General features: G+C 49.1%; 1 protein-coding gene across 8 annotated transcripts in view; it reads right to left on the bottom strand.

The window, feature by feature from the left end:
- Positions 1–27,676, bottom strand: part of LOC116942711 (plectin-like) — a 123,636-nt gene that overhangs the window by 3,175 nt on the left and 92,785 nt on the right. For 7 of the 8 annotated variants that reach the window (XM_076067319.1, XM_076067320.1, XM_076067321.1 and 4 more), the window contains 18 exons: positions 22,756–22,881; positions 21,339–21,408; positions 19,664–19,983; positions 18,358–18,477; positions 17,358–17,527; positions 14,012–14,171; positions 11,913–12,107; positions 10,238–10,366; positions 9,399–9,542; positions 8,770–8,958; positions 7,352–7,481; positions 6,327–6,502; positions 4,594–4,765; positions 3,939–4,090; positions 2,666–2,740; positions 1,809–1,926; positions 770–972; positions 517–637 (listed from right to left, as the gene is read on the bottom strand). In XM_076067319.1, coding sequence (XP_075923434.1) covers positions 517–637; positions 770–972; positions 1,809–1,926; positions 2,666–2,740; positions 3,939–4,090; positions 4,594–4,765; positions 6,327–6,502; positions 7,352–7,481; positions 8,770–8,958; positions 9,399–9,542; positions 10,238–10,366; positions 11,913–12,107; positions 14,012–14,171; positions 17,358–17,527; positions 18,358–18,477; positions 19,664–19,983; positions 21,339–21,408; positions 22,756–22,881 — 2,770 coding nt within the window. Of the gene's footprint in view, positions 1–516; positions 638–769; positions 973–1,808; positions 1,927–2,665; positions 2,741–3,938; positions 4,091–4,593; positions 4,766–6,326; positions 6,503–7,351; positions 7,482–8,769; positions 8,959–9,398; positions 9,543–10,237; positions 10,367–11,912; positions 12,108–14,011; positions 14,172–17,357; positions 17,528–18,357; positions 18,478–19,663; positions 19,984–21,338; positions 21,409–22,755; positions 22,882–24,000; positions 27,286–27,676 lie in introns of those variants that run through there. The other variant, XR_004402842.2, reaches the window with a different exon arrangement.

The raw sequence follows: 27,676 nt of genomic DNA on the forward strand, positions 1-27,676 counted from the left end.
TTATGCTCGAGGTATATACACTGAATCATGTGCATAAGAATCCGAATTTATAATTTATGTAAATGATATCATGTTATAAAAAAGCAAATGAAAAGCAAAGAGATAACATCAAGCAGTGCTAAGGTGGAACCAGACCGTGGTACACTGGTCTCGCAAGACACGTCGTGGTGGTGGGATGTGAACTCCTTCGCCTGGTACACAGGATGTCGGGGGTCCGATCCCGACCCTGACGCCTGTATAGTTTATAGTTTAGTTTACATGAACGTGGCTCGAGACCGAGCAATCGGAGTGAACAACACATTCCGTGTCAGGGTGTGATCCACACGAGTCTCGACGAGTCTCGGTGCACGTGACCTCAGTGGCACTGCTTCTTTGATTCTAAAGTGGAAAGACAACCTGGCGACTCGTGAGCCACCACCGCGGGGTAGCTCAGCACGGCCCCAGAACGGCTCTGTTGTGCAGTGGAAATAAATAAGTGTAAGAGAATGTAGAGAAAGCAAACAAGTCACGGTCTACCTGAAGACAGGGCCTGGGAGGGTATGCTGGATACGGAGCAGCTGAGCTGGCCAATGCGCTCCTTGCGCCCAGACTTTCCATTTCCTGACTTCCTGAATTTGTTCGCAGCGGCATCGGACGCCTGTTGGGAGCGGGAAGCATCACAAACATTGCCCATACGTCAACACCGCTCTTATTATATATACATCGTCGGCAACCGGTGCGACATTCGTATCAGGTCGTAGCTCGCCATCCGCGTTGTCGACTTGCACACCTGCTGGGAGTCACGGCTGCCGCCGGCTGGAACGGCGTCTTCAGGGCAGGCGCTCAGGCTGGGCAGGCTGCTGGTGGAGCTGTGTCGGCTCGGAGCCGCCACCTTCACGCCCCCACTCTTACTCCGGAACAGCACCATGGCCTTGCCGCCGCCCTCGCCCGACGACAGCCGCTCTCGCAGGTCCACGTTGGTGCGGCCCTTGGCTGCGTGGCACACGGAAGCCGGCAAGCAATAAGGACGGTCACCGACTCCCATTCACTGTCATCACCGTCGTTGTCATGATTAGCACGGTTGGCTACGTACGGTGCGAAAGAAGTTCAATATACGTAGACACATCAACTTCTGGCTGAAGGCCTCCCTGAGCTGTCAATATCCCTGTAAATTCGTGTGTAGATTTGAGAATGGTAGAATTTCTTAAGTATAAATTGTCACAATATACGATCATCAACTATTTGTTTATTCCATTGGTGTGGAAGTGAAACCTCTTCGTGGCTGCCGAATTTACATGAACTGATGAGAACGTAAAATTGTAAATTGAGCGACAGGGTGTATGGGTGGCTCAGAAGTTGAGCAGGCACCAACAAGTCCAAATTTAGAATTGAGACAGCCTCCCGTGACTGAATGAATGAGTACATTTGCATTTACATTGTGCTCTCTTCACCCACGTAATGGAACGTGTTCGATGCACCTTTCGGAAGCTGTCCTTGTGTGTGACAAGGTGACTCAGCAGCTGGCTAGGAGCTGGGCATGAATCTGCCAGGAAAGGGTGACTTCTGCTGCAAGAGTAATTTGTAGGTACATTTTCGAATTCTTCGAACTTTTCGAATCGAGAATGACACTGGGGGGGGGGAGAACCGGCACGACTCGGAGAAAACCCACGCAGAACAGCGCGAGAATATACAAACACACAGAGAGGTGCTCGAGTCGGGAATCAAACCCGGGCACTTCTTGCCGCAAGGCGTAAGTGTTACCACTGGGCTCTCTCCGAGCGTGCGGTGCCAAGGTAGGCTGGTGGTGGCGCGACAGAGCGCCTCGGTACCTCTGCACGGGTCATTCTTCTGGAGGAAATCGCCCAGCGAGAGCCAGCCCCCGCCCACGCGTACCATCACCGTGCTGCGTAGGATCCGCACCAAGCGCAGCTGCTGCGAGTCCCCAAACTGTGAGCGGCAGCCACAGCTGATGAGTGCGGCGTCCACCGCGGGAGGGTTTGCACTACAATCTCGGCGTCAAACAAAAACTCCCGCCGCCACGCACGGCTCGGCATGGTAACGCGCGCATGCGCACCACGCGCTGCCGCTTTTGTCAATCCAGCGCTGGATGAGGGCATCCCCCACACCATGCGGATCGTGGGGGGGGGGGGGGGTGGAGACCATACTTCACCACATCGATGAAGGTTGGGAACACATACAAGGAGCACAAGTGTACAGTATAACACATTTTTTGCGCTGCCTGCCACATAGGCCTGTGGCCTACAACAGCTGTTGTGTACTGCTGTCATCCACCCGAACACTAAGCAGGCTAAAACCTGCTTAGCTTCCGACGTCTGACAAGATCGAATGCATTCCGGGTGATTTGGTCATAGGCCATCATGGTAAAGGATCTTTTTTTTATTGCCACACCATTAAATGCCACATAGTATGCCACAGCCCATGGGGATGTGACTATGTGGTCCATGGTTTTGAGATTGGGATCCACAGTCGCTCTGTGAGCTACTCATAATTTTATACTGGCGTTGAAGATATCCGCATCCACCATAAAAAAAATTCTGATGCAATTCAGCAGGGACCTTAGTTTGTGGCGTTGTCTCTGGGTGAATATTTAACACTTCAAATGTGCACATTTATTGAATTTTGTTGGGGTTTTATTTTTCTCAGATTGAGCAAACGTGAAACTTACCCTGTATTTGTTTTCTTCTACTTGCTCCACTTGGAACCTCTGGGGACATTTGCAGGCGGACACCTTTCTAATGACCTGGCAGTGATGGGCAAAGATGTTACCAATGAGTATAGAAGTACGTCAACACAAGTACAATCCTCATACACAAATCCAAATATCTCAATTTGGATTACAATGTAGACTCGAACATCACCAGGATAGTGAAAGTACCTGTTTCACATCTGTGCACATTAATTCAGAAGAAAATGTCAGTTTGACACATACGCTTTCGCGACCAATATTATGGATTTATTCTCCAACACACCGGTGGGCTGAAGTAGTAACTAATTGGCACGTTTTGTTTACGTTACAAACCTTACTGGTTGGCTGTTTCGGGTGGTGGTTAGTTACGATCTAACCCAAAAATCCTTAAATGAAGAAAATGTAAGTGAGCCATATTCTAAACGAAAAAATATATTTTAAGGTTTATTTTGTATTAAAAATATATGTAGAATTCTGTATAGAAATGTCGCTTTGTTTCCGGATTCAACACATTTTTTTATATATAGCTGTTAGTATTAACTATTTTATATTTTACCAGATAAGGCCCACTAAACTATAAAGCTCTTTTTCTGAAGCAACCTAGCCACAAATGATATCTGAACAAAGTGGCTTATCACGTGGAAATCTTCTAGCAGCAAACGTGGAGAGAGAAACTGGAGGACCTGGAGAAAACTCCACGCAGCCACGGGCAGAATATACAAGCTCCAAATATACTGGCGTCGGGGTCGGGATCGAACCCACGACCTTCTTCACAACAGGCGAGGTAGTTAACATCTCGCCGCCGTGTTCATCAATTCATTGCCGGATAAAATCCTCCCGACACCATGTCGGTCATGGGGGTTATTTGACCATGCTTCACCACGCTAGTCAGTGTGGGTTTGTGAAGCAGTGGGCCAGGACCGGTTCAGACATCACTTTCCACTGGTCTTAGCCGTGGCTGGGAATCGAACTCGGTTCACCGGGTTCACAGCGCACTTCACCAACGCTTCCTTTTAATTCAAGAAACATCAGGTCTGACATTTCATGGGTATCAAATTTGCTTCTTAATGATCTATTTGCATTATTTATACGCTCACAATAGCAGCCATACAAACACTTCGAAATTGGTCTTGCAGGGGCTACTGCTGGAGTTGCATTGAGCTGCCATATGCCTGGCGCGTTTGCTCGTGCGTTTCACAAAGTTGCTAACTCTTACATAATGAAACCCATCTGTGCATGGTGCACAGCTCACCTCGTCGTCGATCTTGTCGGCGTCTGTCATGGTGCCGCCAGCTTTGCTGGGGCACAGCTCGGAGACGAACTGGTAGTAGTCCACGAGCGTGCCCTCCTGCACCCCGAACCTCCCGACCACGGCGTCCAGCTCCCACTCCTCGCTGCCCAGCCCTACAGGAAATGGACCAGGGTCAACAGTTACGAGCGAAGCATCAACTCATCGCTTGCATCGATTTATCATGCTCCCGATGTATGTACTGTGTGTTGAACGTCTTTCGTGCCGTACGTAGCTGGGTGAAAGTCTTCCCAAGGCGTGCAGGTCATAGGATTCATTGCAGCATATTTCACCACGCTGGTCAGTGCAGGTTGGTAAAGGCGGGGATGAATGGACGTGAGACTTGTGGGGCAAAGAAGTGCAGAACAATGATGGATATTGCTGCACTGCCCTCTGCTGCTCACCACTAAGTCTCGCAAGCCCTACGACAACTTATGTGTGTGTTGTGGTCAACCATCTAAGCACTATCCAGGCTCCACCCCTGCTTAGCTCATGAGATCTGACGACATTGGGCCCATTCCAAGTTATCTAGTCATAGGCACCTGGTTCAATATAACGTTGATGAATGAATGGTTGTACGCTGCTATTGCCTAGCCAGGGAGGTTTCTCTCCTTCTTACCCAGCAGAGAGATCTCGCGGACAAACTCATCCCGTGTGATGCGGCCGTCCTGGTCTCCGTCCAGACGCCGGAAGATATCCATCAGACGAGACTTCCTCAGCTTCGTCTGTTGCGAGAAGAGCTTCCTCCACTGTGCGAAGCTGAACTTTTCCTGCTCCAATTCCTGCCGCATCTGCCCGTTGTCAAAATCACGATTTACGAAGATGCTGTATGTAAAACAATGGTATTCATTCACACGGGAGAGCACCGCTGAGCCACCAGACTCCTGTCAAGGAGGGTCCGGCATTAATGTTTGAGCAATCGATTATTAAACAAGGGATGTTTTCATGACGATGTCGAAGGTCATAATGACGATGTGATTTAAGTCCCCAGGGGAGCCTCGCTGAGTCACAAGAGGCTATTTGCAGGAGGGTCCCGCTACACTGGGGTGTTTTAAGCAATTCCATTCATGAGTTTTTGGCTTCATGTTTGGGAAGGAAAGTGGAGTAACTGGAGAAAACACACCGCCCATGCGAGGGGGTAACACTCAAAGCTCCACACAGATGGAGTCAATAATTCCTCTCTTGTACTGTCATCTCCTGGCCACCTCAAAGCCCAAACTTACAAGACTCTGTATTCCGAGGTAGTTTCCCATCTAAGTATTACCCAGGCTTAGCTTCCAATGTCTGATGAGTTCTACTGTTCTGTAGAACCACAACCATAAACCATCAGCACAAACATTTTTCAAACGATGAAAGAAGTTTTATGGAAATGCATAGGCATGCTCATCCACTGAAGTGATTTTGTGATTCTCCTTATTTCAGACTCGTTATTCGATGGAAGAGTTGATCATTCCTACACTTTGTTCATAGTTGTTATTTTAAAAATAGAATTAATACAATATTTTTCACCCCATTAGTCTGAATGGCATAAATTAACATCTTACTTATGTACGAATGTGGCACTTCGAGACATTTGGTTCTGTGATTTAGTGCCTTATGAATGAAAGCTGTTGAAGTTTCTGATGTTGTTGAATGAGTAATTTGAACAAATTGTAATTAATTAATTCTTGCACAATTTGATACATGTGTCATGAGCATGGTTGTAGCTTTTATTTACTTATTTCATACATAATTACATGCCTAACACTTCAAGATCATTGGTAATTCCTTACTGCTGTTGACCAAATTCATATTAAAAGCGAATGAGAACCGCATGAGCTTAAACAACAATTCCAAATAGATATCCTATTCTACAGAATTCTGCACGAGCGCATGGAAACATGCACGTTTGGAAGAGGAACACAAGGATTGGAGAACGCAGACAAATTAGAGACATCACGCTGACCCATGAAAAGTAAGTAGCCTTGTGCAGAACAGGGCTCTAGGAGGGGATGACAGCCGATGAAAGAATGGCAGGCACCTGAGAGAAAGTCTACCGCTGAGATAGAGTGATGAAGTCAGCTTGTATGTAGGAGCGAGATGGAGACCGTGAGAGATGGTGACAGCTTGCGGATTTCATCCGGCAGTGAATAGATCATGGCTGATGATAATGATGATGACGATCAGAACAGAATGACAATAACGGATGGAAAATATGTCATTGAGCAACTAACGATGGTGATAATAATGATAATGCCACTACAGTGATGATATTCATATTAATGGTATTCTGGGATGAATTAACAATTCGCACAGCCTTAATTACTGACCACCAGAGGTCGACTTGCACGAGGCGGTGACTTGCTCGCTCACCGTCTGGCTCTGCTGGAGGGCGTCACGGAGCCGGCCCTGCCGCTCCAGCGCCGCGAGCCACACCTGGTGCCAGCAGGCCACGAGCGCCGTCACGTGGGGGTCTCGCGGCTCAGACAGCGGCCCGGGGGACAGCGGCGACGACACGGGGCTGTCGGGCTGCGAGCCCGAGAGCTTGCCTGCGCCCAGACACGCACACGCCCGCACGCACGCGCCCGCCATTCGCCGCTTAAGAGAGGGCGACGTCGCCACGGCGCTCGTGCCAGGGTAAGACGGCACGAGCCTGGCCCCCTGCCGCCGCTGGGGCACGCGCCGGCCCGCACCGTGCCGCACTTGAACGCCCGCGCACAAAACACGCAAGTCAATGCACGGACGCAAAAGCACACATGCGACGGCACGCATGTCACACAACGCACACGTATGCCGGTCATGCTGCTCACGTCACGTACCGAGCACGCACGCGCACGCACGTACGTACGCACACATACACCATACCCCGCATGCGTGCCACAGAACAATAATGCCACAAGACGGATGTGGCAAGAGCATGGACACCACAGCGTGCACATGACCACAAGACACACGTGCCACAGCACAAAGACAAAGACCCCCAATATAGCCTTTAACTATGGTGCGAGGACCTATGAAGGCCGGGATGGCACACAAGGGGGTAGGGTGACCAACACCACGCCCCACCACTTTTGTCTCCCCAGTGCTGATGTGTACACACTGCCCCAAGTACTCGTTTAAGGCTGAGCCGACCTAGAGGAGGCCCGAGACCAGTTCAAATATGAGCAGGAATTGTACTCGGGTCGCCGGGTTTGTAGCGCAGTGTGCTGACTACCTACAGTTTATAAAAACAGTGCTGCACACACAACACATATGATTCACACAATCATGGAGCCAAAGCAATGAGCTCTCATGCAATGATCAAGGAATACAAAGTCAGCACGGTAAACATGCTAACTCCAATTCAGTCACTCGCTCCCCTGTAAAAGCGTGAAGTGAAAAACGACGGCCAAACTCACGCGTCCTCGTCTTGTCCAGGAACGGGGAGAGGGGCCCACTCAGCTGTGACTCGCTGGAGAGCTTGCGCCTGTTGTACCTACCGAGGCGATCCATCTCTGGCTGCTTCAGCATCATCCTCTCCATCAGGCTCTGCGGACAGCGGCCTCGTGTGAGCGAACGGCGCGTGGCCGAGTGAGAAACGCCGCTTTGCTACGGGCGGTGGGGGGGCTAGACGCAACATCGGGCTATTGGAGACGACGAAAAGACGTGGTTGGTTGAAGGCAGCGTCGGCGTTTTTTGGGGGACCTTGGGGGCTTGCACTCAACAACCGTGATAAGCGAAAAAAAAGCAAGCAGGTGAAATGTAGTGAGTGCAGAACGCATCGTTCTGAATTGCAGGTGAATTCGTCATCATCTCGCTGATCGCAGCACAAAAGGAGGAGTCATGACTCGTGAGCGCTACCCCCTCCGTCTGTTCGTACTTTATCCAGGCACTTTCGTTTTCCCCACACGGTTAAGAATGCTTGAAGAGGAATTGGCCAGACATTGCAAGGATTAACCTCCTGAAAAAGAGCCTTGAGGCTCGTTCAAGAATCGCCTGAGTGAGTACAGGAACCAGATAGTCGGTGCACGATAGCTTGAGTGAGCAAGTGAATGACTGAGTATGGTCGTCACCCGTTCATAATTAGTACTGACATCACAGAGGCGGACCTCTTCCCATGGGGGGATGGGCGGGGGGAATGGCCCAGTATCTAATTCTCCAGGAATGCGGTACTACATTAACGATAAACAATCAACACATTTTCTCTGGTAATTATCAACAAAATACCCAAGGGAGGAAGCAGTCACCCTCCACCGCGCATCCCTTGGATTCACCACTGAGACATCACACATTTCAGATGAGTCTCCTCATCACTGTGTTGACTCTTCCTTTATCAATGGTTTTCATGATTCGACACAATTGTCCCAAAAAATACCTATTTGCCAGGGTACGTGACGTTGAAGCGCAACACATGGATGCGTGATCTATGTCTATCATTTGTTAACCCTCTCCCATTCCGATGACGTACGTGTACGATAACAGTTTTTCTTCCAATTAGTTTGCATGATTCGACATATGTGTACATCATTGGAACGGATTCATAAGTAAAAGGCCATGCGGGAGGGCGTGTGGCACAGGTTAGCGCCAGCTATCCTAGAGTGCGGTCGTGTCGGTACAGTTCTCTGCGGTGAGTACAATATCTTTAAAACAGCGGCGCTACGCCTCTCGAAATAAATGTAACGCTGACCGCTTGCGCGTTTCGAGATTGAGCGGTGAACGGGACCGACCCTGCAACGTACAGACGTCTCCGAACAGGAAAGGGCTGAGTTCAAAGAGCTAGAAAGTCAATGGCAACGTAGGGCAAAAATGCGCCGGATCGGCGAACTGGGCTCGTCACCTGGTGCTCGTCGATGAGGCCCTGTATGGACTCCTCATCCTGGGGCAGGAGCTCCGTCTCCTTCTCGGCCAGCGAGTCCTGCGCCTCTTGCAGCCACAGGAACATCTCCTCCGCCAGGTGTGCCTGCTCCTCAAGCTCCCGCAGCGACGTGTCCAGCCAGGCCTGGAGCCGCCAGGCCCGGCCACTCACCTGCACGTGCAGAAAATAGCAACAAAAAATGACAATAGCAAAAAAAAAAATTGTTTTCTAATATAAGTGTTATAAACAACTCTAGCCTGGCGGCCAGGGCCACAAAGAAACAATCCACAATTCAACGTGGCTCCGGATTTGTAAGTGAATAAGCCACATTAGGTTATAGTGTGCACACGTAGGCCCGTCCTCCCAGATGCCAAATCTTTATTGATTGAACTGGCCAAACATCCAAATGTGGCACGATCCTCCCGAGGAAGAGTCTCGAGACTCAATTAGGCTCTCCTGGATAATCGTAAACAGCGGCCACCAATCGTGGTGGCTTATGAAGTCAGAAGGTCGGCGAAATAAGTTCAACATACACACGTATAACATTATCTGCTTCCTTGAACATGTGCCAGTAATTGAGAATGTCCTGTCTGCCGGGGCCACGTGTCCACCTCTTGGAAGTTGTTGTGCACCGAGGCCAGGCACTGCTTGAGACTGTTCGTGCCGTCGGGGTGACAGGTAGACAAGATGGCATCAGCCAGGCCAGAGATCCTTGCCATCTCCTCCTCCCTGCTCTCCAGCTCCAGCATCCACTCCTGCGGTGAAAATAAAATCCCGCGTAAGCACTCGCTCACGCTGTATGCCAGCGTTCTTCATTGCAAGGCACGCGGGCCACTGGCGGCCCCTGGTGGCCTTCAGTGCGGCCCCCGACAATAGAAAATGTGAAAAAACATTGCGCTGTCAAACCCCCAATGGTTTAAAATGTGTGGCGACCCTCACACTGATGTCTTATCGGCCCCCCTCTGAAAATGAGTGAAGAACGCCGATGTATGTCGATGGGATGGCGAGGGGGGGGAGGGAGGAGGAGGAGGGGGGTCTGTTTAGGGGTTCCACCTCTGACGTATGAAAAAACTGGACATGTCATGGGAAAAACGAATCTCAAAATACAGCATAAGGAGGGGATCTACATGAAAATGGATTCTCTTGCGTGGTGTATCATTAATCAACTGACATAAACCGGGACATTTGTTGTACTGGGAAGACTTGCAGATATTCCAAGACAGCTACAAGGAACCAAAAAAAAAGAGGACTATCCCGGGAAAACCAGAATCGAGGCAGCAAACCTCAGAATCTTTCTCAGAATCTTTATTGAGATTGGAGGAATCCGATGAGCCACGAAGTTTTTTCACAGGCGTCCAGTAATCTACAGTAGATGGTGGGTGGGTTTGCGACGGGGTGGGGTGGGGGGGGCGGGGCAACCGGCAGATTGCGCGCAGCGTTCGCATCTGACCGCGTGCTGCCTGGCCAGCTCCTGCAAGGCTTCCTCCTCCTCAGGCAGGGCGTCGTGCGGGTAGAGCATCCGATCGGCCAAAGTGCACCACTCCAGCTGCCGCGTCATCGCTCTCGCCAGCTCCTCCGCCTGCTCCGCGGCGAGATGATCAGACGAGAGAGAGAGAGAGAGAGAAAAGCAGCCACAAAAGCTTTCACGTGTGTCGTGGATTAAAGCGACGGCGTTGCAAAAACACGGAGCGCTGCGTCTCAACTCGCAAACGCTCTCACACCTCGCGCATTAGCGCTGAGACTCACGTAGTCAGGCTTTTTCTCACGCTGTCAGGGGGATACCGATTATCTCACACGTTTCCAGGTGCGGGAACGTGGAAATATTTATTGAGTTCATACGAAAGGTATTGATTTGCATCTGCCCAGGTATAAAATGCCTGAAAGTACAACCTCCGAAACAGTGGCAGAGCGTGGTTGGAATGAGCCCTGGTGTAAGGAATCCAATAGGATGCCCTCTCCAAATCCCCCCTCTTTGTAGCCAGGTGCTTGGGCCCTTGCGGTCTCTTACAAACACAGCAACAGCCCCACCCACACTAAACTACGCTGGCAACTGATCAGTTAGGTCTGAGATTCATGCATCACTCGTTCACACCGGACCCCTTTCATATGTTCAACTGCCTCTCACGCAGGGCTAATCTTAAGGCCACCCGCTGGCTACTACCGCACCTCTCCACGCCTGAGAGGCCTGCGCACATTCCACATGAATTCAAAGGATGCTGTTGATGATGTTGCTACGGTTGCAAAAGTGATGGTACGAAGCAGATAATCACGTCCATCACGAGAGCAAGCACAAATATCCTTCGGAAGGATTTAATTTGCAGTGTGGAAGCTGTCGGGGCAAAATGTGTTTTTATTATAGCAAATAATTATTTTTGCTCTGGTTTGTGTCTCCACGTTTTCGGTGACCTTTTGACTAATTTGGCCAGTTTTCTAAAAGTAAAGTCCCTACTACAGGTACTTTAGTACTGTAAATGTTTATTTTCTTTTATTTATTTTAATTTATTTTCTTTTTACAAGAGTTATAGGGCCCCCCTCGTGTTACGAACAGACATAATGCTGTTCACCCTCGTTGGAGAGCTCAATACATGCGTGGCTGGCTTCATAAGCTACTATGAATTCTTTGGGCTGACTTTCTCACCCGATATTTGTCGAGAACACTGCTTATCTTGCCGGACACCACTGCAGTATTGTGAAGAAATAAAGGAAGAAGAAGAATTTGAGATGGATGTAGCGCGGCAAAATAATTCCCTGAACAGAAGTTTGGATTTCTCCATGTGAACTGAATCTCGCCGGGCACACCTCTACCAAGCTAAACTTGTTATATTACCAGGTAAGGCCCACTGAACTATATATCTCTTTTTCAGAAGAAACCTGGCCACAAATGACAGCCCAACGAAGTGGCTTATCGCGCGGAAATCTAGAGCAGCCAAATGTCTCTGAACGCGTGATGCCGATTCTAAATGCGGCGGGGAAAACAGGAGGACCTGGAGACAAATCCACGCAACCATGCGGAGACAAAAACACGCAAACTCCAAACAAACAGCAGGCGGTCAAGGGTTGGGACCGAACCCACGACCTCCTGCACACCAGGCGAGGTAGTCAACATCCCCTCGCCACCACGGCACCTGCTGGTGCGCCGCGTGGAGGCGCGTCTCCTTGGCGGTGGCGAGCCGGCACACGGCCTCCCAGCGAGCGAGCAGTGCCTCGGAGCGCTCCACCATGCCGCACGAGTTCCCTCCGCCCAGCGCGGCGCACTCCCGCGAGGCGCGGCGCACAAACTCCGCGCTCTGCCCATGCTCCGACAGCTCCTCGCGGAGGGCCTGCCGACGAGAGGGAGGGGGGGGGCCCAACGGTGGGACGACGCTCGCGCGTCACGGAACAACAGCAGGGACCCCCCACCCCACCCCCACCCCCCACCCCCGCGGCGCTAAAAGCCACGGAACTTTGCAACGTTTAAAGAGATTGAGTTTTGGGCCGTGATTTTATCCCCGGCCGTCACATCCTGGGCGTATTGTGTGGCGACTGGTGATCCTATTGTTCTGTGCCCGGTGATCCTATTGTTCTGTACCCAGTGATCCTATTGTTCTGTACCCGGTGATCCTATTGTTCTGTACCCGGTGATCCTACTGTTCTGTACCCGGTGATCCTATTGTTCTGTACCCAGTGATCCTATTGTTCTGTACCCGGTGATCCTATTGTTCTGTACCCGGTGATCCTATTGTTCTGTACCCGGTGATCCTATTGTTCTGTACCCAGTTGACCTACTGTTCTGTACCCGGTGATCCTATTGTTCTGTACCCGGTGATCCTATTGTGCTGCACCTGGTGAATGTGTTGTGTTGTCCCTAGTCAACGTTTTGTGGTGTACCAGGTGAACGTGTTGTGGTGTACCAGGTGAACGTGTTGTGCTGAACCAGGTGAACGGGTTGTGCTGAACCAGGTGAACGGGTTGTGCTGAACCAGGTGAACGTGTTGTGGTGTACCAGGTGAACGTGTTGTGGTGTACCAGGTGAACGTGTTGTGCTGAACCAGGTGAACGGGTTGTGCTGAACCAGGTGAACGTGTTGTGCTGAACCAGGTGAACATGTTGTGTTGTCCCTAGTCAACGTGTTGTGGTGTACCAGGTGAACGTGTTGTGGTGTACCAGGTGAACGTGTTGTGGTGTACCAGGTGAAGGTGTTGTGGTGTACCAGGTGAAGGTGTTGTGGTGTACCAGGTGAACGTGTTGTGGTGTACCAGGTGAACGTGTTGTGGTGTACCAGGTGAACGTGTTGTGGTGAACCAGGTGAACGTGTTGTGGTGTACCAGGTGAACGTGTTGTGGTGTACCAGGTGAACGTGTTGTGGTGTACCAGGTGAACGTGTTGTGCTGAACCAGGTGAAGGTGTCGTACTGAACCAGGTGAACGTCTTGTGGTGTACCAGGTGAACGTGTTGTGTTGTACCGGGTGCACACGTTGCGGTGTACCGGGTGCACACATTGTGGTGTACCAGGTGAACGTGTTGCGTTGTACCGGGTGCACACATTGTGGTGAACCAGGTGAACGTGTTGTGGTGTACCAGGTGAAGGTGTCGTACTGTACCAGGTGAACGTGTTGTGGTGTACCAGGTGAACGTGTTGTGGTGTACCAGGTGAACGTGTTGTGGTGTACCAGGTGAACGTGTTGTGGTGAACCAGGTGAACGTGTTGTGGTGTACCAGGTGAACGTGTTGTGGTGTACCAGGTGAAGGTGTTGTGGTGTACCAGGTGAAGGTGTTGTGGTGTACCAGGTGAACGTGTTGTGGTGTACCAGGTGAACGTGTTGTGGTGTACCAGGTGAACGTGTTGTGGTGAACCAGGTGAACGTGTTGTGGTGTACCAGGTGAACGTGTTGTGGTGTACCAGGTGAACGTGTTGTGGTGTACCAGGTGAACGTGTTGTGCTGAACCAGGTGAAGGTGTCGTACTGAACCAGGTGAACGTCTTGTGGTGTACCAGGTGAACGTGTTGTGTTGTACCGGGTGCACACGTTGCGGTGTACCGGGTGCACACATTGTGGTGTACCAGGTGAACGTGTTGCGTTGTACCGGGTGCACACATTGTGGTGAACCAGGTGAACGTGTTGTGGTGTACCAGGTGAAGGTGTCGTACTGTACCAGGTGAACGTGTTGTGGTGTACCAGGTGAAGGTGTTGTGGTGTACCAGGTGAAGGTGTTGCGTTGTACCGGGTGCACACGTTGTGCCGTACCTGGTGCTCGGCCAGGAGCCTGGCGACCGTGTCCATGTCGCCCAGGACGGGAAAGTCAGGTGACAGGAGCGGTTCGACGCCGTCGAGCCACGCGGACAGGGCCTGCAGGGCGTCAACCAGCTGCCCTGACAGCATCAACGATGCCTCCAAGCTTTGCTCCCTGCATCCGAGCGATCCGACGCATGCCACGCACGCAAGTCACTTTGCTACGGTCAGCAGCGACGCTGTCAATGCACCGGCGCAAAAACGCCCAGCTGGCATATTGATCAAGAGAGACCAACGAGACCAACGATATTCTCCCAAGGTTCACCTGGGTAAAAATAAATACATCAGGGAGCAAGACAGTTACACTCTAGAGATAAAGCGAACGGTAAAACAAGTTCAAATAAATAAACAAAACGTTTAATGGAAAACCTTATCACCATATAAAACAGGAATAATAGATTTTTTGTGAGACGTAAAATGTTGAAAAGTATTTACATTCATAGCAATTGGAAACTGTTGATAATCAAGTGGAATATATTTTTTTCTATTCAAATTTGGCAATCTACTGGGCCCGAGATAGTTCATGAATATGAATGGTACGGAACAAACAATGATCTGCCGTAGGTAATTTACTTGAATAATGAGGGCTAGTTTCCCATTTTAATAAACGTGCCATAATACATCGTTGCCTTCACGATTTGGCGCGGAGCCAAATCGTGAACTGTATTTAAAGAAACACGTGAGCACATAGTACTTTATAATATAATGTGCGAATTGAAATTTTGAATCATGAAATGTGAAAAGTCCAATTATGAAGCATATTACTTTTGTTTATTTCAATCAAATCATGTTTAACTCCAACTCTGTACTGGTTATTCAAACAGTGCAGATTGTTTAAACCACAGTGTTTCATTGTATCAAGATTGACACCACCAGTCTCTTTGCATTCATACTTTTAATAATGATAATAATCTGATGGGCTAATGGGTGACTTACACAGCCACCTAGTTTAGTATGAACAAAGATATAATAGGAGTTTTGACAAAACACATTGGACATGCCATGTTATCGAAATGTTCGCAAAATACACACTCACGTACGTGCGCACACATTCACACTGCTTGTCTACACACAGCCAGGTAGAAAAGCAAAGAACCGATACACAATAGCAGATGATACGATACCCTACATGAGGCCTCGCTATCAAAATGCAATCGCGCGTAACATAATACACACACTAACACACGAGCACACAGATCTACGACGTCGAACCAAACAAAATGCACCGTACAGCAGCACATTTAGCCAACGCAGACATGCACCCTCACAACAACAACAACAATAAAAATCGTCGAACTGAGGGACCGGTTACTTCTGAGTCCACGACGCGGTCATTGCCGCAGCTTCATCCGAGCGGCACCAAACGCGCTGGCGCTGTGACCGATGCGGCACAGCGCTCACGGGGTCCGTACTGCCGCACAGACGCTGCTGCAACGCGCGGCTCCGTGCCAGCTAACCGAAGGTGGCCACGTGCCAAGGGAGCCCTCGCCACACATCGGTGGTCGGTAAAAGGCGTCCAATGACGAGCAACCCCGGTTTGAAATATATATAAAAAAAAAAGCTTACTGCTTTTTGCGTAATATGTAGGCGGTGACATCGCAGCAAAACTGTACAGATGACAAGTCGTTTTGATTTAAGTTTTTTCTTTATCAAGCTATCTTTTATTCGCATTTTTTTGTCCGCATTTTGCGAACGTGAGTGAGTTATTGGGAGAACGTAGCACCATGCGTAACTTTTACCGCATGTTGATGCGCGTCAAATGCATGCGGCATGCTCATAAAATGTTATTGGAATATAAATTAGTTGCATTCCATTAAACTTGATTCATGCTCTTGTTTTCTTAATATGCACTTGTACCAGCAGAAACATTACGCACACAAACATTTAACACAATAATGCACTCTCCCGGTTGATCACGTGACAATTTTATGAATTGTCTGTGTCGGCTGGAGGAAGGTTCACGACGCAACATTTTACTTACGTGAGCCTACCCAAAAATACATTATGAATCACACATTTACATAGTGATCATTTATAGATTCATTATTTCTTTCATAAGTGGAAAATGTAAGTGGCAGGTTGTGGATTATGCACATGAACCATGTCCATGAAAATAAAGCAATGAACAATAAAAAATATATACTGTGAACCCTAAACAGACAGACATCATCAAATTAGCACTTCAGTGAACGCCCAGCACTTACTACCCATACAATGATGCCTCTGGGAAGAAATACGCGTGCACCCGACTGAACCCAGCTCCGTAAACCTCTGTGTCACTATTAGTAACATTCCGCCCACCACAACAAGACGCTTCCGCCCACCACAACAAGTTATTAAAACCATACGCTATCTCAATTAAGGTTTCCACTGCATATGCGTGTGGTGTGTAATGGGCAAACCTCTTATTTGGGAATGTTTATATCTGTGGATGACTGTGGGGGTCAGGCTACTGAGTTGGTCTCGCTGAGGAACCTTGGTTAGAAACCAGGTTGCTGCCACCCGCGATTAAATCTGCTTCTCAAGTGCAGCAACTTTCAGTTACCTGCAACAAATGACTGTACGAACAGACCATATCATGCTGGACTGGGGTTTATCACGTAATGTGTATTATTCCAGCTCTGATATTAAACATTACTGTTGTGATGATATGATGCTGAAAATACAGGAAGAAAATAATTCATGAAAGGTATACTTTAGGGGGATACAAAAACCCCATGGACCACATCCCACGATTATCAGTTCTTACAAGCTAAGCAGGTTTGAGCCTGGAGAGTGATTGGATGGGTGACCACCATGCCTATCAGGTGTTACATGTTTCTGCAGGGCTACGTTGTGGGCAGCAGAGGGCAGTACAGTAAAACCTATTGTTGGACTGTACTTTGCAGTTGTACGTTCCCACATCAATGCCAAAAGACTTCACCAAGCCGCTCCGACCAGCATGGTGAAGTATGGTCCAATAACAGCGGCAACCAGAATGGCATGGGGAGGCCTTCGTCCAGCAATTGATCGACAAAAGGACCGGGCACGTACACCGTGAGCGATACACTTGAAATGTAATGGGCGAGTCGAAGCTCAGCTCGTTTCCTGGTGCCACCGGGCCGGCTCCCGGTAGGGCTGGGCAGCGAGGAGTGGGATCAGGATGTACGCACGTACGTTGCACTTTTTCGCACCTCACGTAGCCAACCGTGCTATTCGGAGGTGCGGATGCCGTGGTCGGGAGGTTCGGGGTGCAGATTTCCTCATCCAGCAGTGGATTTAACAAAGTTGGGCGTAGGTGTGCGTGTGCAATCATACCCACCGCTCGGCAGACAGGGCCTGCACCTTCTCCCACGTGCCCCGCAGCTCTCCCAGCATGCTCTGCAGTTGGCCGTGGTTTGACATCAGGGCCGCGGCCTCGACCGCCAACTCTCCGAGATCCACGCACGCCTTGTAGGCCTCTTCATGAGCGCGCAGGTCTCCCTGAAGCTCCTGGGGGGGTCCATCAACAGTGCAGCAAAGATCACCAACACGGTCTTCCACACACTCTTCAAAATCCAGCACGCTCCGCCAAATCGATCTCTTGTTCACGTTCCCAATCATGCCATGCGGCTCAAACGTGACATGTGGGTGAGCAAGACCCACGGAGGTCTATTTCGCAAGCATCATTGGATAGATGCGGCCTGCGACACCGCCTCCCAAGCAAGTGTTCGGCGGCGGAGCAGCCACAAGCAGTGGAGTGTCCTCCTCGTGAATGCTTCCCTGGGGGGTTAATGACGACATTGCAGATAAGAGCAACGGATATAAGAATAGGTTTTACCCCTTCTGGCAATAAAACAGGTGTTAAGATGTTAAAACACCAAACAGAAACCTTTCGCAAGGAATCCTGCGAGCATTAACCAACATTCTTATATTTTGATACTGGCAAGAAAGGTCCCATATTTTAAGAGCAACGGAGTTCACGGATAAGAGCAGCTCTGCCACACTACAAGGTTACCCACTCCCTATACCCACTCCCTATACCAGCTCCCTATACCAGCTCCCTATACCCACTCCCTATATCAGCTCCCTATACCCACTCCCTATACAAGCTCCCTATACCCACTCCCTATACCCACTCCCTATACCCACTCCCTATACCCACTCCCTATGCAAGCTCCCTATACCCGCTCCCTATACCAGCTCCCTATGCCAGCTCCCTATGCCAGCTCCCTATACCAGCTCCCTATACCAGCTCCCTATACCAGCTCCCTATACCAGCATCCCTTTACCAGCTCCCTATGCTCAGTGATACGAGCGCTGGACTGAGATGGTCTTGTTACCTTGAGCTTGAGGAGCCGTTCCGTAAGTGTATCGATGCCATCGTCACAGCCCGGCTCTTGGCTCAGGGCGTCTGAGATCTCCAGCAACCATGTGTGCATGGCTTTCCAGCTGTCCAGAAACTGCCCACGAGGTCGTAACAAAAGCAGAGGGCATAACGATCTCAAGAGTCATGCGTGTTGTCGATAACGTTCAATGAACTGAAGTGCACCTCAAATGCTAGCGTACAAGTGTGTAGTCAAGTAATCAAACGTTAGGTTTCAAGAGGTAACTAAGATCAGGCTGGGCGCTTTTGGAAAACTCAATTTGATAATGGAAAGCCACAGAGCAATGTGCCTTAAGAAGAGAGTTTTCAATCAGTGGCGTATTACACACTGGAACATACGGATCAGAAACAGAGACGTTGACAAAGCACGCAAACATAAGCAAAAAGGTGTTTAAAGAGCTTTAAACGAATATAAGTTACGAATTACACTGAGGAAAGAGCAGAGGTAAAAAAAACGTGGATTAGAGAATAAATGCCAATGAGAGACATCGTTTTGTCTATGGGAGGAAGTAAGTGGGCTTGGCCCGGACACATGGCTGGAAGGGATGATGACCGACGGATGACAACTGGTGATTGAACGGACGAAGCCGAGACGACGATCACGGTGGAGGTGGAACAACGAGATTGGTTCATGCGCAGGAGCGAGAGTGAATGTAGCATCCTCCGCACTCGGCAGCCTTCGTGGTAAGCCACTTCGTTCAGCTGTCATTTGTGGCCAGGTCGCTTCTAAAAAAAGAAGCCGATAGCTCAGTGGACTTCACCTGGTAAAATAAAAAGTGGAATTTGATTTGTAATTGCTTTCTTTGTGATTTGGTTACCTTTCCTATACTGTGCACGCCTATCGTGTTTTCGTATTGTTTGTTGTTGACCTACCCCTACTGGACATCTGTAAAAAAATAGTTTCATAACTTATTGGATTCCTCCAGTATAAATATTCTGAATCTGATGGCGATGTGGAAATGTGGAGCAGCCTTCATTCAGCATTGGATAGCCAACGGCTGATAATGATAATAATGATGGTGATATTAATTTAGAAAAGCCTCATTGAGTCTCAAGGCAAATTGTCAGGAGGGTAATGTTAGAGATATTTGACCAATTCTGTTTTTTAGTACAATTGGTGGAAACAGTGCCTGAGAAGCCTACGAAGTAGAAAACACTCAAGACATCGCACAGGCATCTCACAAACCATGCAAAACATATGCGCTTATAAACGCAGACAGTAGGAGCATATAACCCATAACCTAAATAAATATCACGGTTACCTGCTGCTCCTGAGAGCTAGGGTCGCCCTCCTTGGCTTTACTTGTGTCTTCGGGCTCATCGTCTTCAAGCTGTTGGTCTAACGCCGTGGCAAGGCCCACGTGCTCGCGACTGAAAACCGAAGGAGATTCGAGTTCGCAGCCTTGCGTCTCGTCTTCATCGTCGTCTCCGTCTGCGCTGCGGTGGCTGTCGCGCTCCGCGTGAAGCGCTTCCGAGCCGTCCAGCGACCCCAGCGAGAAGGTCGCGTCCCGTGCCGGATCCTCTTCGGCCCCACGAGCTATCTGCGCGTCGTCCGAGTCTTCGTTCAGGCAAATAGCTGAATCTACGGCAGGGGGGATGTGAATTTTTTTTGTTTGTTCAACGCAATCATCAAGAAAGTCACCAGGGGCTGTGTTCGAGAAGGTGCCGAAGGTGCACGAAGAACATGTTTCACCAACGAGCAATTTCAACTACCTGGTTATTTGATACCCTGCTCTGCAGAGGTCTGACTGAAATAGTGCGTGTCTATGAAGGTATCAGCCATATTTAGAGCAGAAAAATTCGACGGAAGTTGGAACAGCACAGTTGAATGTTGAGCTAATCTGACCCATACAGTGTCTTCTTTGGTGATGCTGAGTTGGCAGCGGTGCACAAGCACCAATAACAACAAAAAACGACACATTCGTTAATACCACTGCATGCAACAATGCGGGAAACAATGCTCATGTGCTATGAAGGGCCATTGCCCGAAACGTTGCTTATTGTATACTTTTCAAGGCAGTGTTGTTGATGCATGTGTAGAGGGTGGTTTTTTTACAAAGTGTACTCCAAAAAAACTAACAGCTTCAGAGATGTTTTATTTAAAGCTTTCGTGACTGCAGGGATTCATATTCTTGGTTCTTTCGGTAAAGTCACGTAGAAGGGAAACAATAAAATTATAAAAATTTAAAACAATAAAATTATCACGACGTTTCGACTGCAACACAAGCAATAATCATCATCAGGTGTGAAAACCACAGCAAGAAAATTTGAAAAAAGTGGCGTTTTTTTTTACATTAGCACCACGGAGAGCGATATGATACCTTTGACCAAAATGCCACGGTGAATATGTGGACGTCAAGAGGCATGAATTTCACACGATAATTTTTGTTACACCGCCAAGTGTGTGCACAGTTGTATCGACCTATATAAGAATTGACTAATTATAATTCTTGTGATTCCTTTACGGGCACCCAGTACTAATGGTAGCTTAGATGTTTGTGTATGACATAGCAGTGTGTGTCAATGGCAAAGTTGCGAAGGCACCATCAGCCTGTGAAATGCTACGTCCTGTCACAAGTTACGATAAATGGCTTCAATACAAGTTGTCCTCATAAATTGCTAAATAAATATGGAATGGTAAAATAATATATTTGTTCGAGTTGTATTAATTCAGTAATCAGTTACATTTTCTGGTAATAAAGATTAACTACTGCATTTTATGCAATTAAAGCCTCAATTAATTGTTAATAAAAAATAACGTTTTTTATCATTAACGCTTACACCTTGCATCACCATCATCATATTTGAAAGCGACAACCACAAATGTCGACACGGTCACAGTTGGCGCGATAAAGATGTTAGCTAGTCAGCAGATCCTTTGTGAAATATCACTAATGAAAGGTTCATCAAACGCATTTAGCCAAGTGAAAACCATACCGGTTGCGTCTTGCTCCGGCAGTGCATTCTGCGTTGATGATGGACTCTCATCACTGAAGGCCTGCAGACACTAAAATGAAAAAAAATACCTGACGTAAATTCTTCTTTAGAATACAGAACAACAAAGCCTTTCAATGCTTCTCTTAAACACGTTCGTGTCGTATGCTACCCTATTACAACACAGGGTGCAATGGTGGCACAGTGGCTAGTGCTCCGCACTCCGAACCAGCCACCCCAGTTTTGCTTCAGGACACAGGAAACGTTGTTGGCAAGCAATATCTGAACTTGACTATGATGGGCCTCCCTCTCGGCAATCTGCACTGACCAACGCGGTGAGGTACAGTCAACTGATCTGTATGGCCAACACAGGTATATGGGGAGGCCTTCATCCAGCAGTGGACCGACAGATGGCTGTAAATAAAAAATATTACAATGTAAGCGAATCCTCGCTGTAATATTCACGCTTTCCGCGATCTCCCTGTTTCTGACATATCGTTTTAAGACTCACTAAAGAGTTCCAATCAATAACATTCACATTCTTCCCTGATTTTACACTTCCCCACATGGAAACATTTAATTCGTCCGATTCCCCCGTAAGGTGCACAAACATTGAGGTGTCGCTGAATAAAACCAACATGAATTTACGTTGCGAAAATGCTTTTATCGAGTGGGATAACTCACGGTAGGGGGGGGGGGGAGGTGGCATCATTGGGGGTGGGAGAGGAGTTATGGAAGAAGTATTCAAAGGTGGAGGAGGAGATAAGAAGAGGAGATTTTTGCACTTAAAGAGGATGAGTGGCTAACCAGTGGAAGGCATTTTCAGAACGGTAAATGCAAGCAGTGTGGCAAGCAGCAGTGGATTTTGGCCAGCGTTAATTTTGTTAACGAAATCGGTGTTGTAAATATTTGTGTGTTTTTTTTAAATATATCGGTCAACGTTGACTGTGCATGTAAAAAAAGTTGCAATCATTCGCACGGTTGGCTACGTACGGTGCAAAAGAAGTTCAACATCGATACTGTACGTGACTACGACCACCTACCAAAGAACAGAGCATGAGATTACTATGATGCAACAAGATTAACGAGTGCCTGAATGACGACGCAGACTTGAGATCATTTAGTAAACGCTATTAGAGACTGCAGTGAGCCATGCTTGTGTGAAAGGATTTACCGAGTTCGCTTCTTGGCCGACTTGATATGGGAGGTGGGAGAGTGCTAAATGCACACCAACATACGCGAAGTAAAAGCGGAATACATTTTTCATCACTTTCGTCGACAAGATTAAGAGGCTGACGGAATGAAATCCACTGAGACTTGACTAAAATCTCACCAACTAGACGAAGACTATGACGAAAATATATTTTTAAAAACGCTGCCGTAAATGAACACAAGCTTTTTAGCGATGGCTCCCTCTCACCTGTGGAGCCTGGCTCCCTGCTGACACCTGTGTGCAGGTGTCCGCCGTTTCCTCTCCACCCCAATCCTCGCCGCGGTCGCTGGACACGAACTCCCCTCCAATCCCGGTGCACTTTCCCGTCGTCTCCTGCAAGCACGCCGGACTCGGTCAATTCACCGTCGGAACTCAATGGGCGACGAGCAAAAGAACGTCAACAGTTGGATTTTAACACCATTGCCGTGAAAACCTGCGTCACCATGCTCGATCAGGCAGCAATCTCCAGTTGGTATTAAAATCAGTGATAATTTTTAACCGAATGCTTGCCAGTTAAATGAACACCTACGTCAATTTACAGAACACGTAAACGTGAAGACCATTTGGTTAAACAGACATTCGTTGTTGCTGCTCATAAGCTCACGCAGGTTTCTCTGCACGGAGTAAACATCCGCTGATTTGAAGAGCCCCGTGATCTTCCAAAAACGTGTAAACAGAACAGAGTTTCACCCAGACGGCCTTTAGGCCGCAGAAACACCGCACACAACAAAAGTCCCGGCACCTTAACACCAGCAGTTAAAACAATCAGAGCAGCAGTAGCAGAAGGTAAGTTCACCCATAGCGTATGAAATATTTAATCTTACCGTCCACAACGATGTTCCTAGTACATGAGCACAAATCGTGAAAACGCTCAATGCCACAGAGGAGTCCTTCACGAGGCAAGCACTCCGTGGTAATATCTCATCAACAGTTGCAGAACCCGACACCGAAATGAAGTAAAGCGTGCCGTCCCCAGAGGAAGATAAAAGCTCATAGAACCTCGAAAGAGACCAAGGATTCCGTGCGTTTGAGAAGTGTTTATTGAGCAGCCAACCGCATTTCCATCACCCATTTACCATGAGTGTCAAAAAATATATATGTGCAGATAGTAACTGCTTTCTGAAGCACTTTGGTTTCAAGTGATACACTGAACTGCCGTAAAAAATATTAACCTTATAACTAAAATGTGCCAATTATCAGACTTAATGCATTGATATGATGCGATGCTCATTATCAGAGTCTAACTCAGATAAATGTTGCACCGATTTGCAGTTAGCTTTATGTCGTGTATCATGTTTATTTTTTATTTTTACGCAGGCAACTAAGTAAACAGAGCTTAGTTGTCTGAAAGTCAGCCCTTCTGCACATTTCCACGAACACTTGTCCGTTTGACACGAGCGGAAGTCCCATCACCTAAAGCAGGATGACCCACCACCAACAACATGGGGAGACCTGTCGCGATTTCTCTCGTCTTGGGCTTGCGTGACTTCGTCAAAATCCAGAGTGGCCCAGGAGCCGAACTGCCGAAGGATTCCACGAACTTGAACGTTGCATTTGTGTTTCAGCGGCCGTGAAACCTCGTGGCGTTTCATTGTCTCTCACCCTTGCCTGAAGGGCATCATCGGCTTGGACGATTCTGGGTCTTGAAGTTGTCACCACAGGGTATTTAATCTGTGCATTTACACCACGTGGGGTGGGGGGGGTCTGCACAGTTTTTGCTGGGGTTTTCTTGGAAATTGAAAATTAATGCCATGGAGATTGGTTCGTGGCATTTGAGGTAAATCTGAATCACATTCTCCTCCAGTTTCAGTTATATATAATCGTTACACAGTAATGCCCCATAATCATACCATCGTTTACAGAACTGGAATCGTGCTAACAATATCTACAAAAATAATGACATGCCCGAATGTATATTTCCACCACATTGAATTGAAGTAAAAAAAAGCAAAGCAAAGCGAAGCTCCTCTGTAACTGACGTCGTCAACTATATCTAACAATCCAGGCGGCTGGCATGAATTATGAGAGACGGGCGAGACATCCGACATTCTAGAGTTCAATCTTCAGACATCAGCGTTTTCTCCTATGTACACTTTTGTAGTTCTTAAGCGTTTTTGGACGCACACGCGCACACACTCAACGTGCGCACACACGTAACCGGCTCAACGTCCGGCCGTGCATGCGCTTGCCGTGCCCGCTTCAGAACGGGTGCGGGGTGGACAGCGACCACCGTCCGCCGTTGATGCTGGCCGTGCTGTAGCCCGAGGAGGAGTGACTCGTGCCGGACGCGTCAAAGCTCCCCCTGCGCGAGCTGGCCCTCGAGCCCGAGGTGGGACTCACATCTCCGACGCTGTAGGAGCTCGGGAAGCCTTTTGTGGAAGAGGTGGAGGCCTCGAGCAGCCTCAGCCCTGTCAGGGGGTCCACGACGGAGGAGTCGAGCGCCTCCTTGTAGGATATCCTCAGCTTGGTCTTGGGGCAGGTCAGGCACTTGGAGTAGTTGTTGACGTCACGGAGCTTCTGCACGGTGCGCGCATCCACGGTGCCGTTTTTCAGGGCCTCTTCCATCGTCACCCTCCCCGAGGTGTCGGGCTCGATGAGGCCCCCGGTGAGGTACTGCGCCTCCAGGAAGCGCTGTCCCGTCTCGTAGTAGAGCCAGCCCTTCCTCATGGCCTGCGCTGTCGACATCCTCTTGCCCGTTTTAGGGTCTTCGAATCCGGTGTGAGCCTTCTGCGCCAGTGCGATCCTCTCTGCCATTTGCCTGTCAATTATGCCGCGGTTGGCCGCATCCTGAATGAGCATTTTCTGCCCAGTGAACGGGCTAATTATGCCGCCGGTGCACGCCTGGCCTTCGTACAGCCTTTGCGCCGTGATGACATCGACCAGGTTTCTGCCAATAGCCTCCCTGATGGTGATCTTTTCCAAACTGTGGAGGTCAAATATTCCAGCGATGAGAGATTTTTCCTCTGTGGGGTCACTGATGGGACTGTTCGGGAGCAACGGCATGGGGCTCCTCTTTGGGCTGAGCGGGGCCGAATCCGAACTTGTCGACGAGCAGCGGGAACGATAACCACTTCCAGTCAGCATGTCGGCAAAATCGGCGATGGATATCTTACCCGCCTGGTAGAGATTAAAGTTGGCCCGGTCGATGAAGCCCCTGGCAAGAGCCTCGTTGATGTTGTACTTCAGCCCCGATTTGGTGTCCTGCAAAACGGAGACGGTCGTCCCATCTGGCATCGTCGTCGTAACGTCTTCCCATTCGCACTCCTGTTCCGAGAGCTCTATGTAGGACTTCAAGTCGATAAGGTCCTTGCAGTAGGCCTCGTACAGGGTCATTTCCGTCCCGATGTCAGGGTCGACGATGACAATTCTCCGCTTCCGGATGGAGGACGTGCTCGACAGCTTCCTGTCGCGCACTTTCGCCTTGATGGGCAGGAGGCGCAGGCCAGTGTGAGACTCAGTCATGCAGCGCTGCATGAGCTCCTGGTACGTGACGCTCTCTTCCGTGTTCGGGTCAAAAAATCCTTTGACAACGCGGCCGCTCTCTGACAAAGCCCTCTTCGTCTCCTCGTCCACGAGGCCCAGCGGGACGGCATCCTCGAGAGGGATTCGCAACCCGAGTTGCGAGTTTACGATCCCACCAGTGGCCACCTGCACTTCCAGGAGACGTAGTCCCTGGTGTTTCGTCACCAGCCCCCTCTGTATCGCTGCAAACAACGACACCGGGTTCCCAGATGCCACCTTCTCGGTCGACAGAAGCTTTTCCCTAAACTCGGCACCAATGAGGCCCTTTTGTATGGCAGCGTCCATGGTCAGCTTGCAGGCCGTGGCAGGGTCAATAATGTAGCCAGTGGCTACCTGTGCCTCCAGAAGCTCAAAGGCCGTGTCAGCTCTAATAAGTCCCCTTTTCATGGCGTCATAGAAACACACTTTCTCTTTGGTGTTTTCCAACAAAATGCCAGCAATGCTGTTCTTCGTCAGGCTGTATTTCTCAATCATTTTGCTCACTTCATCAGCCGATCGTTTTCCCTCTTCCACCTCCTTGGCGACGCTCGGATGCAACACCTTGGAGTCTACGAGCTCCTGCAGGGAAATGTCACCAACGGGGCCCCTGAAGGTGACGGTCTTCACGACTTCCTGACTGTCTGCGCCATCCTGGATGGCCTGAGCGATCGCCAAGATGAGCGTTTCGATGATGATCTTGCCGGAACGGTACTCGGACAGCAGCTTTCTCCGCTGTTCCTCCGATAAAATATTGGACTGCACGAGCTCCCAGGCGGTCACGTCCTTGCCCGCGAATTGGCCCGAGGGAATGTTAGCGGTCGAATTTAAGAGCGACTGCTTGAGTCCTTCTTCGGTGGACAGGTCGGGCGACTTGTCGCACGAGGATAAGGTCGTGATCGTGATTTTCGTCTCTTTCTTACAAATGCTCCTGGGCTCGTAGAGCCTCTCCAGCGCCGCACCCGACTGCTCGCCGAAAGACTCCTCCACCTGCTTTTGCAGTTGCTTGTTCTTCTCCAGCTGATGCATTTTTTGTTGCGATTCGTTCTCCGCCATTGACCTCACCCGGGAGATTTCCTCCTCGTAGATCTTGGCCAGCCTTGCCTTCTCTTCGTCGATCATCGTCTGCTTGAGGAGGAGAGACTCCTTCTCCGTCTGGTGCCTCAGGTTCTCCTCCTTGATTTTCTTCTGCAATGTCTCAATCTCGTGCGTGATCTTTGTGCCTGCAACCTGATCTCTCTGAGGAAAGAAACAAGTGTTAATCATTTTTTCTGTGCAAATAGGTGGCATATACAGACACACACACATATACTGTTTGGATCATACCAGATTTTACTTATGGGTTTTGAGAGTATTTATTTATTCCACAAAGTACTAAATATTTGAGCAAAGAAGCCATTCAACCATCTCGGCAATACTTTTGGATAAACGCCGACCTTTCGAAACGTATTTAACTATACAGTTAGGTGAGTATCCTTAACTTCGACGAGGTATAAGGGCTCATTGACTATTCACATCTTGTTTTCCAGACAGACCTGGATTTCCCCCCACCACCCCCCCACAAGGTCTCCACGAGGTTGGGGCAACGGGCCCCCCCCCCGCCCCCAAGTTTAGCCCTGAAGGGCCGACT

Source organism: Petromyzon marinus, chromosome 15 (genome assembly GCF_048934315.1).
Source record: "Petromyzon marinus isolate PM22_M1 ecotype Great Lakes invasive population chromosome 15, UKy_Petmar_22M1.pri1.0, whole genome shotgun sequence".
Lineage (NCBI taxonomy): Eukaryota > Metazoa > Chordata > Hyperoartia > Petromyzontiformes > Petromyzontidae > Petromyzon > Petromyzon marinus.